Here is a 14,860-nt window from a genome sequence, read left to right on the forward strand (position 1 = left end):
TTCCCGGCATAAGCCACTCCTCGAAAATATACTTGTGACCTTCATGCTAATTCATAAAAACGAAAACAACAGTCAGAGCTGGAGAGAGGGAGTCTTGCAAACAGGACTACTGTAGTTACAGGTTGGCATTCTTCAGCTTCCTGAGAGGCCTTGAGACCCCTGCCTTCTCGAATTCCATCCCCGAATGAGCAAACTTTGGATCTGCACACTTACTCAGGTATTTCTGAAGACTCACCAAGGAAGTGCTTCGGGAATAAACTGATCCTAAAACCATGCAGAGTATAGGTGGATAGATCTGCTCGGGCAGTGGGACAGTTAGGTAATTTTAAACTCCAGCTGTCATGGTCTTCTGTGGCGCTTGTCTTTAGATGCTAACCTGTATATGATTTCATTTGCAATGGTAAGACAGCTCTGCTGTGTTTAGGGCTCTGCTGCTCATTCTGTTGAGCTGAAGCCCTGAACTTCTGCCCCAAAGACCTGGGCTTGTATCCAACATAGTGTTAAGTAACAGTCCCATCAGTGCAAGGATTTATAATTCTGGAACAGGCCTTTCCCCCCTTCTCCCTGCTTGTACGTGTCCTGTGTCCTCCCCAGATCTGCTCAGGGGGATTGGGGGGGGAGGTGACCCATAAGAGATTTAAGAGGAATGAGGGGAGGAGAGGGGAGACAGGTTCCATCGTGCAAGCATAAATCCTGGCTCAAAAAGAGTGCTATGCCTTAATAGGCAGTTGAAGTAGGACAATTGCATCTTTCCACACTGGGTTTGAGGTTTTGTGAGCAACAGGCTTCTCCATTCTATGCTCCTGAAAGCTCTTGCTTGGGTATTACAGATGAAGGGTGCAACTTCTCTGTGTGAGTGTTTGTGGTTGTGTGAAGGAGGAGTTGCAGGATCATTAGGAAGAACAGACCCCATGGTTTCAGGTAGGCAGTGATATAGGCAAACCATGCAAGAGCAAAGCAGGGCTTCCAGACTGTAATTCAGACCAATGATCGCTGTGCTGACTGGGGCTGATGTAGTCCAAAACACCTGAACATCACTAGGTGGGCAAAGGCTTCCTTAGTAGCATGTTTGAGAACATCTGGGGCATGAGAACTGAGGAAATCTCTCTTCACTTATTGTTATTTCTCTGGGAACTAGACTGTGGAAAGGAAGAGATTGCTTCTCTGGAGTGGGCCACATAGTAAAACTATCAATAAGAAAAAGGAGGAAACTGTTCATTTCATAATAATTTTTAAAATTACTCAGAAAATGAAAATGAAAAATGTTTAGCCTTTGCAGAGTCTCCTTCAGTTATTCTTCCATTAATTTGAGGTACATTCTGTTGCCCAAACATTAGGTTAGATGATGTCAGCTGTTCAATGAACATTCATTCTGATTTGTTTGTGGGAAGTTTTGATGATGTTGGGTCAAGCAAATGCTATCCCACACTTTTCAGTGCATTTCCCCACCCCTTTTCCTATTGCATAAGTCCAGGTTTGGGCAGGAAGCAGGTTTGTTGCACAAGAGCTCCAAATCAGCTTTAACTGCACAAACTTGAATTTTCTGCTTTGCGACTGAATCCTACCTGAAATTAGTGACAGTCTGGAAGCAACACCTGATAACAAAGTAAGCTGATGATGGAGAACTGCATGGTGTTCTGTACATCCTTCCCTGATGCTGACCCCTATTGCTCATTGCATGTTCAAAAAAAGCAAACATGAGGGCAATAGATAATCATGACGACTGCAAGGGAGATCATTGCATTGAGGTTAGGGATGAAGGTGAAATTCAATTTAGTTTGCATTTAAAGGGGAACCTACCAATCCATACTTTCTGAAACAATACACCAACTTAAACACAGCTGTCCATTGAAATTCTCTGAATTTTGCAATGCAGTTCTCCAGCCAAGTCATTTGTATGAAAATGCATATATTAGTGGAAATAGCATGCAGAAATCCATTATATAAGGGGAAACTGCGTTGCAAAAATGCATATACTAGGCAAAATTTCTTTCAGATTTTTTTTTTTAGAGAAATGCACTCTAAAATGCTGCTGAATTTTCACAATGACTTGTTTTGTTTTTAAATTGCAAACTGAGGATGAAATGAGGAGAATGGAACTTTAAGAGCAGACAAATAAGAAACTTGAGAGAAAGTGACATTGACACATCTACCCACCCTTAACAGAGGCGGGCACAGGAGGCAGCATCCAGTATCTCCAAACTGCAAGGAACCCAAATATATTAATCCATGCACGGCAATTCATTTTTAGTCCTCACAGCTCGTGCATTTCTATTCAGGGGCACGTGAGAGTCCATATGTTACCCTTTGTGTAGAAGTATGAAGCAGAGGCCTATGTGCATGGTTTAAGCTGTGGGCCTTGTTTGGATGTGGCTGATTTGGACCTCCAGGCTAAGCATCTGACCCTGATTACAAAGTAAGTTGATGGTGCAGATGATGCATGAGGTTCCCCTACCCTGCTGCTGACCTGTGTTGCTTATTGCATGCCACCATTTGATCTCCCTGCCTTTCATGTACAAAAAGAGAGAGTAAACATGATGATAGTAGATAACAGTGCTGGCAGCAGCCAAGGGCACTGAAAGGAGGCATTCTCCAAACCACTGGACCCAGCCCAAATTTATTCATCCATTCTCAGCAACACACATCTAGGGGTGTTGTCCAGTCAAAATATATTCAATGCTGGTAAGTGATACATAGATAGAGCATGGCACCCACAGGGTTCTCACCCCTAATGCTAATGTGGTACAATGGCTAGAGCATTGGACTAGGGCCTGGGAGACCAGGGTTCAAATCCTTACTTAGACATGAAGCTTACTGGGTGACCTTGAGCCAGTCACTGCCTCTCAACCTAGCCTACCTCACAGGTTTGTTGTGGGGATGAAATGAGGAACCTTGAGCTCCTCAAAGGAAAAGGTGGGATCTAAAAACAATAAAATAAAAATGTGCAAGCAGGCCTTAGATCAATTGTGAGGGTGGGCCAAATTATATTAGGCATACAAAGCTGTAATTTTGGCCTTTTGTCTCTGGAGTTCCGTCAGCATTGAAACGATCTTGGCTGCTTAATATTTAATTTCTGCGTTTAATTATTAAGCAGCCTAGTTCTTCTTTTGACTTGAAGTTGGTCTCAAGAGGGAAGAAGGCATGGCAAATGGGGACTCCCACAGAGGGCAAAATGTGCAGGTAGGATAATTTACAGCTGTTGATTAAGCCTTTTGCTACCCTGAGAACTGTCTTGATACCAGAATAACAAATGGGAGCTGTCTGGGCAGAGAGTGTGCCAAACCTAGTCTCTCTCTTCATCAACTGCCCCGACTCCATCCTTGTAATTATTTTAGAAATATAATGTAGTGTGTGTGCTCTACTTACGGCTCTTTATCTCTGAACTGAACTGGGAACAGATGGCACTTCAAATAGATGACTGTCCTTGGTAAAGCAGGGCTTAATAGGCTTGTTCACAAGTTCCACTGGATGCAGGTACAAGCTGTCTCTGCACGTGTCCAAGTGTTTATGAAATAATGTGCATTTGCTGATTTGCACAGCTCAGCTATTGTGTATGTGGGTTGTACACTTGTTGAGTACCTCAATAGCCACGCTAGATCCCTATGCCTGTAGCATAAAATCATAGGATTGTAGAGTTGTAAAGTACCCTAAGGGTCATCTAGTCCAACCCCCAGCAATGCAGGAACCATAGCTAAAGAATCCCTGGCATATGGCCACCCAACCTCTATTTGAAAATCTCCAGTGAAAGAGAGTCCACCACCTTCTAAGGCAGTCCATTCCACTGCCAAACAGCATGCTAAATAAACAAAAACTGACCCAAATCACCTTTCAGATTCATGGCTGAGTTAGGATTTGAACACAGCTCTTTCTCCCACCACCACTGCCTTAAGCCTGTTGTTACTCACCATTCATAAACTTTTATTGCGCTAACAAGAGCCATGGAATTGGTGTCCTCCGCCAAAGGAAGGAAAAGAAAGAAAGAAAGAAAGAAAGAAAGAAAGAAAGATCACCGTGCTACACCATACCAGCTCTCTTTGGTTGACACATGTTTGTCCTGTTCCCTCCTGCCCCTCTTTCCTCCTCCATTCTGCCATTTTGGGGTGGGGGTGGGGCAAAAGTTAGGCTGGTGAAACAGTGACCCATTTCTGTTGGGCTTCCTACAGCCTCCTAGTTGCTAGGATTCCTGGAAACAATGTTGGACTAGAAGGACCAACCATAGTCTAATTCAGCAAGACACATCTTGTGTTCTTACACAAGAGTGAATGCTCAAGGTCACTTAACACATTTAGTTACGCCTCAGCTGCTAAGGGATCCTGAAGGCGCACCCTTACTTTGCACATTTAAGACATATCAGTGGACCACAGGGATTCTTAGTAAAAGGAGAAGAGGAAAACAGTGCATACAAGGCTGACATTTGTCCAAGCATAAGACGGCAATTAGCTGAAGATTTCTGATGCATCGGTTCCCACAGCAGCAGCAGCTCTTAGCTATGAATTGCTCACAGTACTGTAGACTTGGACAAAACGAGACCACAACAAGATTTCAAGGTTGAACATCCGAGGCGTGCATAAATACTGCTCTTGCTACGCTTGTCAACCATTCCTTTTAAAGCAGGAATAGGGAACAGGTGTTGCTGCACCACAACTACCATCAACTACCATTGGTCCTGCTGGCTGAGGCTGATGGGAATTGGAGTCCAGACAAACCTGGAGGGCCACAGGTTTCCCATTCTCTGTTAGTCAATTCATTCATTGTTTCAAGGCCAAATGCTATGGGTGGCAAAGAAGAGCAGCACCAGTTCTGTTTATACTTAGCCGCTTGTATGTATCCTTCTGGAATAAATCCAGGGAATGGTGACTTCATGTGACGCACAACAGCAACCACATGTGATAAGCAGAAGCTCTGCTACTGGATATGCTCCTTTGCTTAGTCAGAGTTAATAACACAGCACGATAATACAGTAACACTTGTATTACTTGAGTACAGGACTTTGCTCCTGACATGCGAGCACCTCCAAGCGTGGAAAACTTTCCACAGTGCACCATATGGCTGCAGTTCTTAAACTATTGCCAAAAAAATGGTTTTGGTATATAGTATCATAGCCTCTTGAGACCTATGCTGGCAGAAGATGGGGCAGATTCTATGTAATGTTTTGGTTACGTTTTTATCTTTTAAAAGCTTCCTTTTTGGACTACATACACTCAGGGTTCAGGACCCTTCACAAAACTTATGTTCAAGCATTGGTGGTTGGTGGGGGGGTGGATTAATGGGTTGGGTCTAATGCTATGCAAGCAAAGTTCCCCAATCTTCTGGAACAGATTATGAGGGTGCACAGAAAGGTTGCCAGGGAGAAGAGAGCAAGCAGACATCCACTGCACAAGAAGAACAGTAGTGTTGGCCACAACTGCGTATCACTATGCACCTCTCTAGGACTTTGGTTTATGTGAAATGTATTTGTCTCTCACATCTCTCTTTGGATTTCAAACGACTTCACCATCCCAGGCAGGACTAGCAGAGACACATTGTGGGTCAAGAGAAATTCTGAATAGCTCATGCTCCAGTTGGGTTGCATTTCCTGTGTATTATATTGAACTGTACCATTTTTCTGTTTTTATAAAAAAAATTAGTTGTCTCAAAGGATGCTTTATGGATTCCCCAATGAGCTGTCAAAGTCATTTTCAGCAGTCTTCTTGGAACAGCTGTTCCCGAAAGTTTGAGAGACCAACAGGAAACTAGCCTAAGGGTCAACAGCATCTTGGGAATTATTCCAAGCCATGGTGCATCCAGACCAGCACTCTTGTCACATTTCATTTGATTTCATTTTACTTTGTGTTCCTTGCTGCCCTGGTTCTGATCTTTCAGCATTTAAAATACTGCTGAATTTGTATGGCAGTGCCTATACACACTCCAGTAAGTTAGATGGGTGGAGTGCCAAAAAGTTTGGGTCCATCACCACTGCTGCCCTGCCAATGGGGAGAGGCACCTATTGAGGTCATAATGGTGCTGTGTTCTGAGACTTTGAGATCTCTTCCAGAAAAAAAAAATTAAGAGAAGAACTGAGCAGTCCAACCTCTTCTCCCTTCTTCTTGGCTGGGGAGGGGTTGGATTTGGTGGTGTCCCTCTGCCACAGGGGCAGTGAATCCTGTTCTGCTGCTGAAGGTGAAATGGGAATAATCACAAATGCCTAGAGTTTCATGTGAAGAGGAATGGATTCTTAAGTGACTCTGGAAACTGTAGCTATGCAAGGGGAATAGGAGTTTCCTAACAACTCTTAGCACCCTTAACCAACTACAGCACCCATAATTCTTTGTGGGAAAGCTATGACTATTTAAAATGGTATCATACCTCTTTAAATATATGGTGTGAATGTGGCCTTAGCATGATAATGAGTTTCCACCTGTGTTCAGACTCAATTGCTGGCATGCAGCCAATGCATAATCACGTCTTGCTTTTTATTTCCTACCTGTAGGAGAGCTGACCTTAACATTTGCAGGAGAAGGACATAAGATCAGAGACCTTCAAATTACCTCTCTGTATTCCTTGCTGCCTAGACTGCTTGTCCAAGGTCAATTGGACAAGAAAGCTGACCCAGAATTTCTCAAAAAACAAACAAACCAGCATATACATTTCCAGGCTGACTTGATGCACCCACCTGGGATAGAGACCGTCTTTGAAACACTGGGAAAGGCAAAAGGTAAAGTCCAGCTTATTCCACACCTGTCAAAAAAGACGAAGGAGCTGATCTCTAATGTCAGGTAAACTCTTGGACTCTATGACTTACAGCATGTACTCTTAATAGAACTAACATGGATTGCTTACCTTTTAACATCCTTTAAATAGTATTGCACTGGCCCAGTATGGTTTCAAAGTGGTAAAAAAATATATAGATTTCTTCCCACCAATTCCAGCTCATTTTTATGGGTGAATTGGAGCAGCAATAAACATTTAGGGGTTCGAGTGGTAATTATCATTGAATGCAAATAGTGTTGTCTGTGTGTGGCATCTGCAAGGTTGCCAACTGACTAAAAGAAATCCAGTCTGGCCAGCTCTTTTGCCTTTAACAGCATTAAAGAAATCAGTAGGAGAAGGTTTTTATGCCATGGAGGTGGGCATTATCACCTGCTGATGTTTTCAGATCGTGCTGCTGTTAAAAATGTTAGCAGCCCTAAACCAGCCTCTCTGCCACACCCCTTTTCATTTGAAAAATATCTGTCTACTCTGTGCGTTTTTAGAGCTTGTTTGGTTTTTTTGCAGTCTATTTTAATACTCTCATTGCACCTGTTACGTTTTTATCTCAGCTTAATTTTATTTTTATTGCTGGATTCTCTTGAAGTTTTTTTTTTAATTGCTTGGGTAACTATCTGGAACTCTCTAGTGAATGCTGTCATCACAGTAGTGTTAGTTGTTCTGGTATAATAGGAACTGAGTATTGTATTCATCTGTGGTTGTTGGCTTTGATGATTCATGTAACAAATTTAATTGTCTTATTGTGTCTGATGCAAGGCCACTTTGAGTGCAGTAATTTCAGATAACAGGTTAATAATAATAATAATAATTTATTTGTACCCCGCCCATCTGGCTGGGTTTCACCAACCACTCTGAGTGGCTCCCAACAGATTAAGAACAGAATAAAACATCAGACATTAAAAACTTCCCTAAACAGGGCTGCCTTCAGGTGTCTTCTAAAAGTCAGCTAGTTGTTTATTTCCTTGACATCTGATGAGAGGGCGTTCCACAGGGCGGGTGCCACTATCAAAAAGGCCCTCTGCCTGGTTCCCTAACCTCACATCTCGCAGGGAGGGAACCGCCAGAAGGCCCTTGTGGCTGGACCTCAGTGTCCACTCTTGACTTGAGTGGGAGGGGGTGACTGGTGCTAGAATGTGCAATACCTCTTTAAGTAGCAAGCAGCTCTTAAAATATATGAAAGGAGGCACATAAGGTTGGTCCAGACAAGCAATTTTCCTCATATTCATGCAAAGAGAAGGAGCAATTTGCACAGCGTCCCTCACTCTGTAACTTTCTCAGTTTGTTAGACAAAAATATTGTATAATTGACCTAGTTTGAGGGGTCCCTTCTTCCTGCTACTTAGTGGTGGAGCCTTGTCCCCCCCCCATGAATTTCTTGCATTGTATAGGAGTGCCCATTTCCCCAAACACCTTACTAATTTTGTCTATTATCAGAAGAAGCCACAAATCAGTTCCTACTCTACCACTTCTGACAAGCTCAGCTTTGTTATTATTGTAATGTGTGTGGGTTCATAGGTAGCCTTTCAGATATTTGGGACCTAAGTTGTTTAGGGCTTCAACTCCTAATGTGAGTACCTTGAATTGGGCCCAGAAGCAAGCTGGCAACCAGCGCAGTTGCTTTTTAACTGGTTTTATGTACCACTCACACATGGAGGGAGCCAATGATTTCACAATGATGGGAATACTTATTTTTTATTATTAATTTTTTTATTAAATTTGTATACACCCTTCATCTGAAGATCACAGGGTGGTTCATAACATGAAAATACAAAATGAGAAGACAAAATACGTAATAAAAACAAGAACAGAAACAAATTTTAAAAACCCATCCCTTCCTCTAGCATACCACACCCATCAACTGCCCCAGAAAAATTGGGACATCCCATTTTTCCCACAAGAGCACAGTGACCATTTTGGAAAAGCACTTTTTCCAGGTCCACAATCTCATGCAGGTCACATGACTTGTGCAGGATTTCAAGATGGTGTCCTGGATTTGGGCATCGTCATGTTAGATGGTTTGGCCTACACCTCTGCCTCAACACAGCGGCATCACAACAGCATCACCTCCCTCCTCTCTCAATTACCTATTTGCATACAAATCCCCTTTAAAAGAAAAGACACTGGGATTTATTTATTTTACATTGCATATATTAAAATTTTAATGTGCAACCGTGCAGTAACAGTTACACATACCCAGTTTAGTGCTTACTAAATGGAAGGGGAAATGCAACAAGCACTGTGTGTATTTTGCACATAACAGAAAACACTTTCTTTTGTGGAAATCTTGAAATTTAGCCGCCTTCCATTATTATTTAGAGGCCCTTCATAATCCGAATAAGCCGTAGCTTACTTAGTTTGTGTGCAAATCTGGCAATGAGAAAATCCTTTTCTGCCCTCTCCCAGTAGTTTCAAGGAGCATGTATTGGATTTATATCCCATGCTGTGCAGAACATGGACACAACTGTGCTGAACAGTGTGGTGGGACTAGAGAGGATGTGAGTGCCGAGTTCTACACCTGGGGCTACAGGAAGCAGTTGTTAATCAGGTTCTGCCACTCACCCCACCCCAGGCCATGACCTTGAGCTGTGCAGAACAACACAGGCTGCAAGTTTCTCTGAGCATGCTGAGGCCCAGGCAGAATTCCAGTGAGGCAAAATGGAAATTAATATTTGCATTGATTTTACTTCATCAAAGCGAATATTCAACATATCTCACACCCTTGTGGCTAAGGAGAAAAGCTTGAAAGAAAAACTTCCAGAGGATAAAACACATCAAAGTGAAGTGAAATAATCCCCTTGTTTATTATTTCATAGAACTGTAGTGTTGGGAAAGCACCTGAGGGTCATCAAGTCCAGTCCCTTGCAATGCAGGAATCTCAACTGGTGGCTTTAGAAAAGCTGTTTTTGGGTAGCATGACAGAGAATGGCTTGTAGGTTACTTGAAAGCAGCTAGCAACTTGCTTGTTTTCTTTACTCAACCAGGATGTTCACTCACCTGACAGAAGCTGTGACAGGTTGACAGGTGTGTGCTTATTTCTCTGTTCCTTACTCTTACATTTAATTTACAATTTGGCAATGTTGTCATCTGCACAGATTTAATTCCATTTATTTCCATAATTCAGACAGGAGGGTCCACAGGACTGTGATGTAGGAAAGCATTGAGATGTGGGAGATATTACATGCAAGATTTACACGCAAGTTTAATTCTGTGGTGAGGATAAGTAGTGCTTATGAACTACTTCAAGTGGCAAAGGAACCTCAACAAGTGAAACAAGGCATGGCACTGAAATTGTGATAGGAAATATGTCACTGCTGGATTTCTAACTGTATCCCAGTTTGCTCAAGATAAGGCGAATAGTGAGTCAAATGTTGGAGTGTAGATACAGACAGTTCGTGATTTTCTGCAGGGGTGTAGAACTGTCTTTAACCCCACTTTGTGCATTCACAGGTGTGGTTTAAATTTGAACCATATCTGCAAAGGGACAACTTCAAAGGTGCTCACTGTCAGCTCTGTCAGAAAACCCTGCTCCTCAAAAACCAATCTAGGGCATACGTTAAGCTTCCAATTGTTTCTTTACAGCTGACTGTACCTGCCCCAGATCTCATATTCTATATGACATCAGGTGTTGAGCAGGTTGGTGTGGTTGCAGAGTTAAGAGTTGGCCGTGATGTGGTCTGGAGGCGGAAGAGGTTGCAGGCTGGTAACAATAGCAAGCTGCAGAGAGGGTCAAAGCACAATGGTTAACTTCTGTTGAATCTAGGGCTGTGGCTATAGGAGAAACGAGACCCTGGGGTTTCAGGCGCTTACCAGCGTGGTGTAGTGATAAGGAGCGGTGGACTCGTAATCTGGTGAACCGGGTTCGCGTCTCCGCTCCCCCCCATGCAGCTGCTGGGTGACCTTGGGCTAGTCACACTTCTTTGAAGTCTCTCAGCCCCACTCACCTCACAGAGTGTTTGTTGTGAGGGAGGAAGGCAAAGGAGAATGTTAGCCGCTTTGAGACTCCTTAGGGTAGTGATAAAGCGGGATATCAAATCCAAACTCTTCTTCTTACCTCTTCTTACCTAGGGTCTGTGTTTCCTTTTGGAAATGAGGCACAGTGATATATGATATATAGTTTATTTACACTTATATACAACCTGAGCCTACGATGAAGGTGTTCACAGCAACAACAAACCAAGAAGGTCTTTCTTTTCCCATAGCTGCAGCCATGGATTCAAAACATCAGCCATTGTGCTCTGACCCTTTTTTCAGCTTGCTGCCTTTACCAGAGTGTAACCTTTTCCCTCCAGGTCATATCACAGCGAACTCTAAAACTCTCTTTCTAATTCTGCTTTGTCTTCAACACTACATCTGAGCCAAGGTCTCACCTGCTTGCCATCTGGCTCTCCTAACGGCTCATTACCTTTGTCTTCCTAATGTCCCATCACCAACTGTCTTGGCTTCTATTTTAAATTTTGACTTGATTAAATTCTAACCCCTACTGGACCCAGGAATTTAGGGTGTCTGGCACCCACAAACACATTACATTGTGTTGCAGTAGATTTTAACTATTAAGTGCTTTGGGAGCCCATGGCTAGGAAAAAAGTGTGATAATTCTAGTACTGGCTTGCCTTGGTCTGCTTGTCTTCTCGTTTTGTATTTTTCTGTTGTGAACCACTCATCTTTGGATGAAGGGTGATATACAAATTTAATAATAATTCCTTCCAATACCTGCTGCTTCCTCCTCCTCCTGACTAATGCAAAGGTAAGTAGTAAGGAAGCAGGCAGAAGGCGTTCTCAGTAGTGGCGCCCACCCTGTGGAACGCCCTCCCATCAGATGTCAAGGAAATAAACAACTATCTGACTTTTAGAAGACATCTGAAGGCATCGCTGTTTAAGGAAGTTTTTAATGTTTAATGTTTTATCATGTTTTTATTATTCTGTTGGGAGCCGCCCATAGTGGCTGCGGAAACCCAGCCAGATGGGTAGGGTATGTATGTATGTATGTATGTATGTATAAATAAATAAACAGATAAATAAAATTAGGGACCAGGCAGTTCTGACTCACTTAAGCTGCAGGCCTGTGTAGTATTAGTTTATGCGAAGACCAAGTCCAGGGTGAAATTGGGCTACATATGTGCCTAGAAGTTATGAAGGTGACCTTGGTGTAAAAAAAGAAAATAAAATCTGCTGTGAATCCTCTTACTGAAAACTGGGCAACAGCACTAGCAAGATCATTGGTCGTGTGCGTCTAGGTGCCAGTGGGCAACCCCTTAATATTTAAAAATGCCTTTCCAAGAACATGAGCTTTGGACATAATATTTAACTCTGACTTTTAAATATATTAATGCTCGCACTTGCAAGACCCTTTTGCATGTGCTGTAACAGACTAGGCACGGCTCTCCCTCTGGAGTAGCAGTAGAAAATAGCTCAGTGCTTGTCATCTTGAAGTGAAAGTTAGTGCTTCTTGGGTAAGCTGCAGATGAGATCTGTGTTTGAAGTTTACAATCTAGGTTAGATGATGCAGTAAGGTGGATGATAATCGGGCAAGAGAGGGGTGGGTGTTTGGGGAAGCTTGCAGAATGAGACTTTGAGGCTGCCTTTTTCTTGTAAGGTAGGAATTGTATTGCAAACGGATTCTTTTTTCAATTGATTTATTATAAGCTTGGAATCAATGGGCTGCTTTTAAGTGTGGTTTGCGAAAACACTGGCTGTTAAAATGGGATCTGTGTATGTTGATATACAAAAATTAAGCTGTATCTTGATCCTTGGAGGGATTTCTTCCCCTTTTTTTCAGTCAATGAAAAGGGCAGCACAATGGCATGGGCGTTTGAACTGCAAAGTGAAGCTTATTGGGACCAATGTTTCCAACTTTAGGTATACACTGATAGGATCTGAACTGTAACTGCTTGGGAAATTGCTGTTGGGGTCATCATGTTGGTTAGTAAGGAAATGTCAAGAAGGTCTTTGGCAGCAAAGGAAAGATACATTCCATGCTAGGGTTGAGTAAGTAGGGGAATGAAAATTAAACAGCCAGTATTGTAATGTCTGCAGAAAAATATCTGGTATGGCTGCATTTGGCTGTAGAATTGAAAAAGACAAACAACATCAAGAGGTGGGAGCACTTTCCGTATGATGAGAAGCTAAAATGTTGGGGCACTTTAGCTGACTTACAGGAAGGCTCAGGGATTTGGGGGTAGAAAATTTTCCCCAAATGGAATCTAACCCCCCCCCCAGTGTTTATTTAATATGATTCTATGAAGTTTGTGTTTCATTAATTTATTAACAATTTTATTGTTGTGGGGGAGGAAGGGAAAGGATAATGTTAGCCGCTTTGAGACTCCTTTGGATAGTGATAAAGCGGAATATCAAATCCAAAGTCTTCTTCTCTTCTTAGGAACAATGAACGGATGCCATTTGCAAATGCAATACAGTGGTACCTCTGGTTAAGAACTTAATTTGTTCTGGAGGTCTGTTCTTAACCTGAAACTGTTCTTAACCTGAAGCACCACTTTAGCTAATTGGGCCTCCTGCTGCCGCCGGAGCACGATTTCTGTTCTCACCCTGAAACAAAATTCTTAACTCGAGGTACTATTTCTGAGTTAGCGGAGTCTGTAACCTGAAGCATCTGTAACCCGAGGTACCACTGTATTAGGCAAGCTTGGCAATTTCAAAGTTGTCAGCTTGGTTTACTGAATGCACGTGAAACAAACCTGCAATATTAGACCACTCAGTAAATTTTCCGGTGGAGATTACTGTAATTTGCATAGGAAGATTTTCCAATTGAAAATATTTGGGGGACCCAACATGATCACTAAAGCGGGGCTCTGCAGTTCAGGGTAGAGGACATGTGTCGCCTGCAAATGATTCCAGGTTCGATTCCCAGAATCTCCAGGTAGGACTCTCAAACCATGGTGAGAGTCAGTGGGGAACAGGGGTGGGGAGATTTGAGCCCAGGGGCTAAATACATCCCTCTAGTGCCCTCTAGCCCTGGAGACTCACCCTTGGCTACTCTTCTCACTCCCACTCCTCAATCACTCCCACTCTCCCCAAATCACAGCTCTCACACGGGCCCTGAGCTGCACCCTCCTTGAGTGTTTTTTTTTACTAACTGGAATTTATCCTTGAACTCTGATAATCCCTCCTGCTTGCCTGGATAGAGGATACAGCAAGGCGGTGCGCATCTTACAAAATTGCAATAAGCGCAATAAAAACATCAGTAAATATTGGTTGGCGAAAAGAAATTCTCATTGCAGAGTCCTGTCTGAATGACAGCATTTTTTTGGAGATGTCTAAAACAATGAGAGAATGATTCCTGCCAATCGCTTACTCCCCTGAGGTTCTTTCTGCCAATATTAAGAGTGGGGAACTGCAAGTAGTGCCCCATCAGAGGATCTCAGTGATCAAGATGGAAAAGTATGCATTAATATTAGTGAAAACGTGTTTATTAGGGGAGATTCAAGTAAAAAAAAAAAGTTGGCATTCTTGTGATTTTCTTTTAACCGTGGCAAATTTCTGTGGAAATGTGCATAACTCAGTTTAAGATTAGAGAAATGAGATGTTGAGAGAAACTGAAATTGACTAATTTGCCTGTCCCTAGGCTGGATCACAGCTACATTGTAGGAGGACAGTTGGTGATGAACGTGAAGTTTATCCAAGTCAGGATGGAATCCTAATAAAGATGGATGTGGACCAGAGCAGTCTGGGAAAGTGAGGATTTAGTGGACTCCATGTGAAATTTTTCACCATAAAGTTGCAGCTGGAGTGAAACTTCAGAGACTGATGCAGCTTTGGGTCAAGCTGTCCTCTTCACCTCCAAAACATCTCATCCTGATTCTCTAAACAATCTCTCTGCACTTGACCCAGCACTTCCTTGCCGAGGAGGAGGCTCATTATTTACAGCACGTACTCAGTGGTAGAGTTAGCCTGGCCTTGAATAAACGAAGATGGATCAGCTGCTTTCTTATGTATGAGGTGTGCTTAAGATTTAGATAGAACTTCAGTTTTGCTGGTAGAAATTCTAGAGTAGATATGTTGTGGTTGAGGCAATCCCAGGCTCCATGCCCAAAACATGAACTTTTAAGCTGAAAGTGAAAAGCTAAAGTTACGAAAGTAACCAGTCTGATTATGTTCTG

The 14,860-nt window shown here is 42.7% G+C and overlaps 1 protein-coding gene across 7 annotated transcripts in view; it reads left to right on the forward strand.

Annotated features, from left to right (window-relative positions):
- The first annotated feature begins 20 nt into the window (after nucleotides 1–20).
- The window catches only part of SGK2 (serum/glucocorticoid regulated kinase 2), a 33,629-nt gene continuing 18,789 nt past the window's right edge, over nucleotides 21–14,860 (forward strand). The window contains exons 1-2 of one of the 7 annotated variants that reach the window (XM_083618958.1): nucleotides 21–217; nucleotides 6,470–6,694. In XM_083618958.1, the coding sequence (XP_083475084.1) occupies nucleotides 6,643–6,694 (52 nt within the window). In that variant the 5' untranslated portion in view covers nucleotides 21–217; nucleotides 6,470–6,642. Of the gene's footprint in view, nucleotides 218–6,469; nucleotides 6,756–11,878; nucleotides 12,603–14,860 lie in introns of those variants that run through there. The other 6 variants (XR_014549190.1, XM_083618961.1, XM_083618955.1 and 3 more) reach the window with 6 other exon arrangements.

Source organism: Podarcis filfolensis (genome assembly GCF_964270895.1).
Source record: "Podarcis filfolensis genome assembly, chromosome: 6".
NCBI lineage: Eukaryota > Metazoa > Chordata > Lepidosauria > Squamata > Lacertidae > Podarcis > Podarcis filfolensis.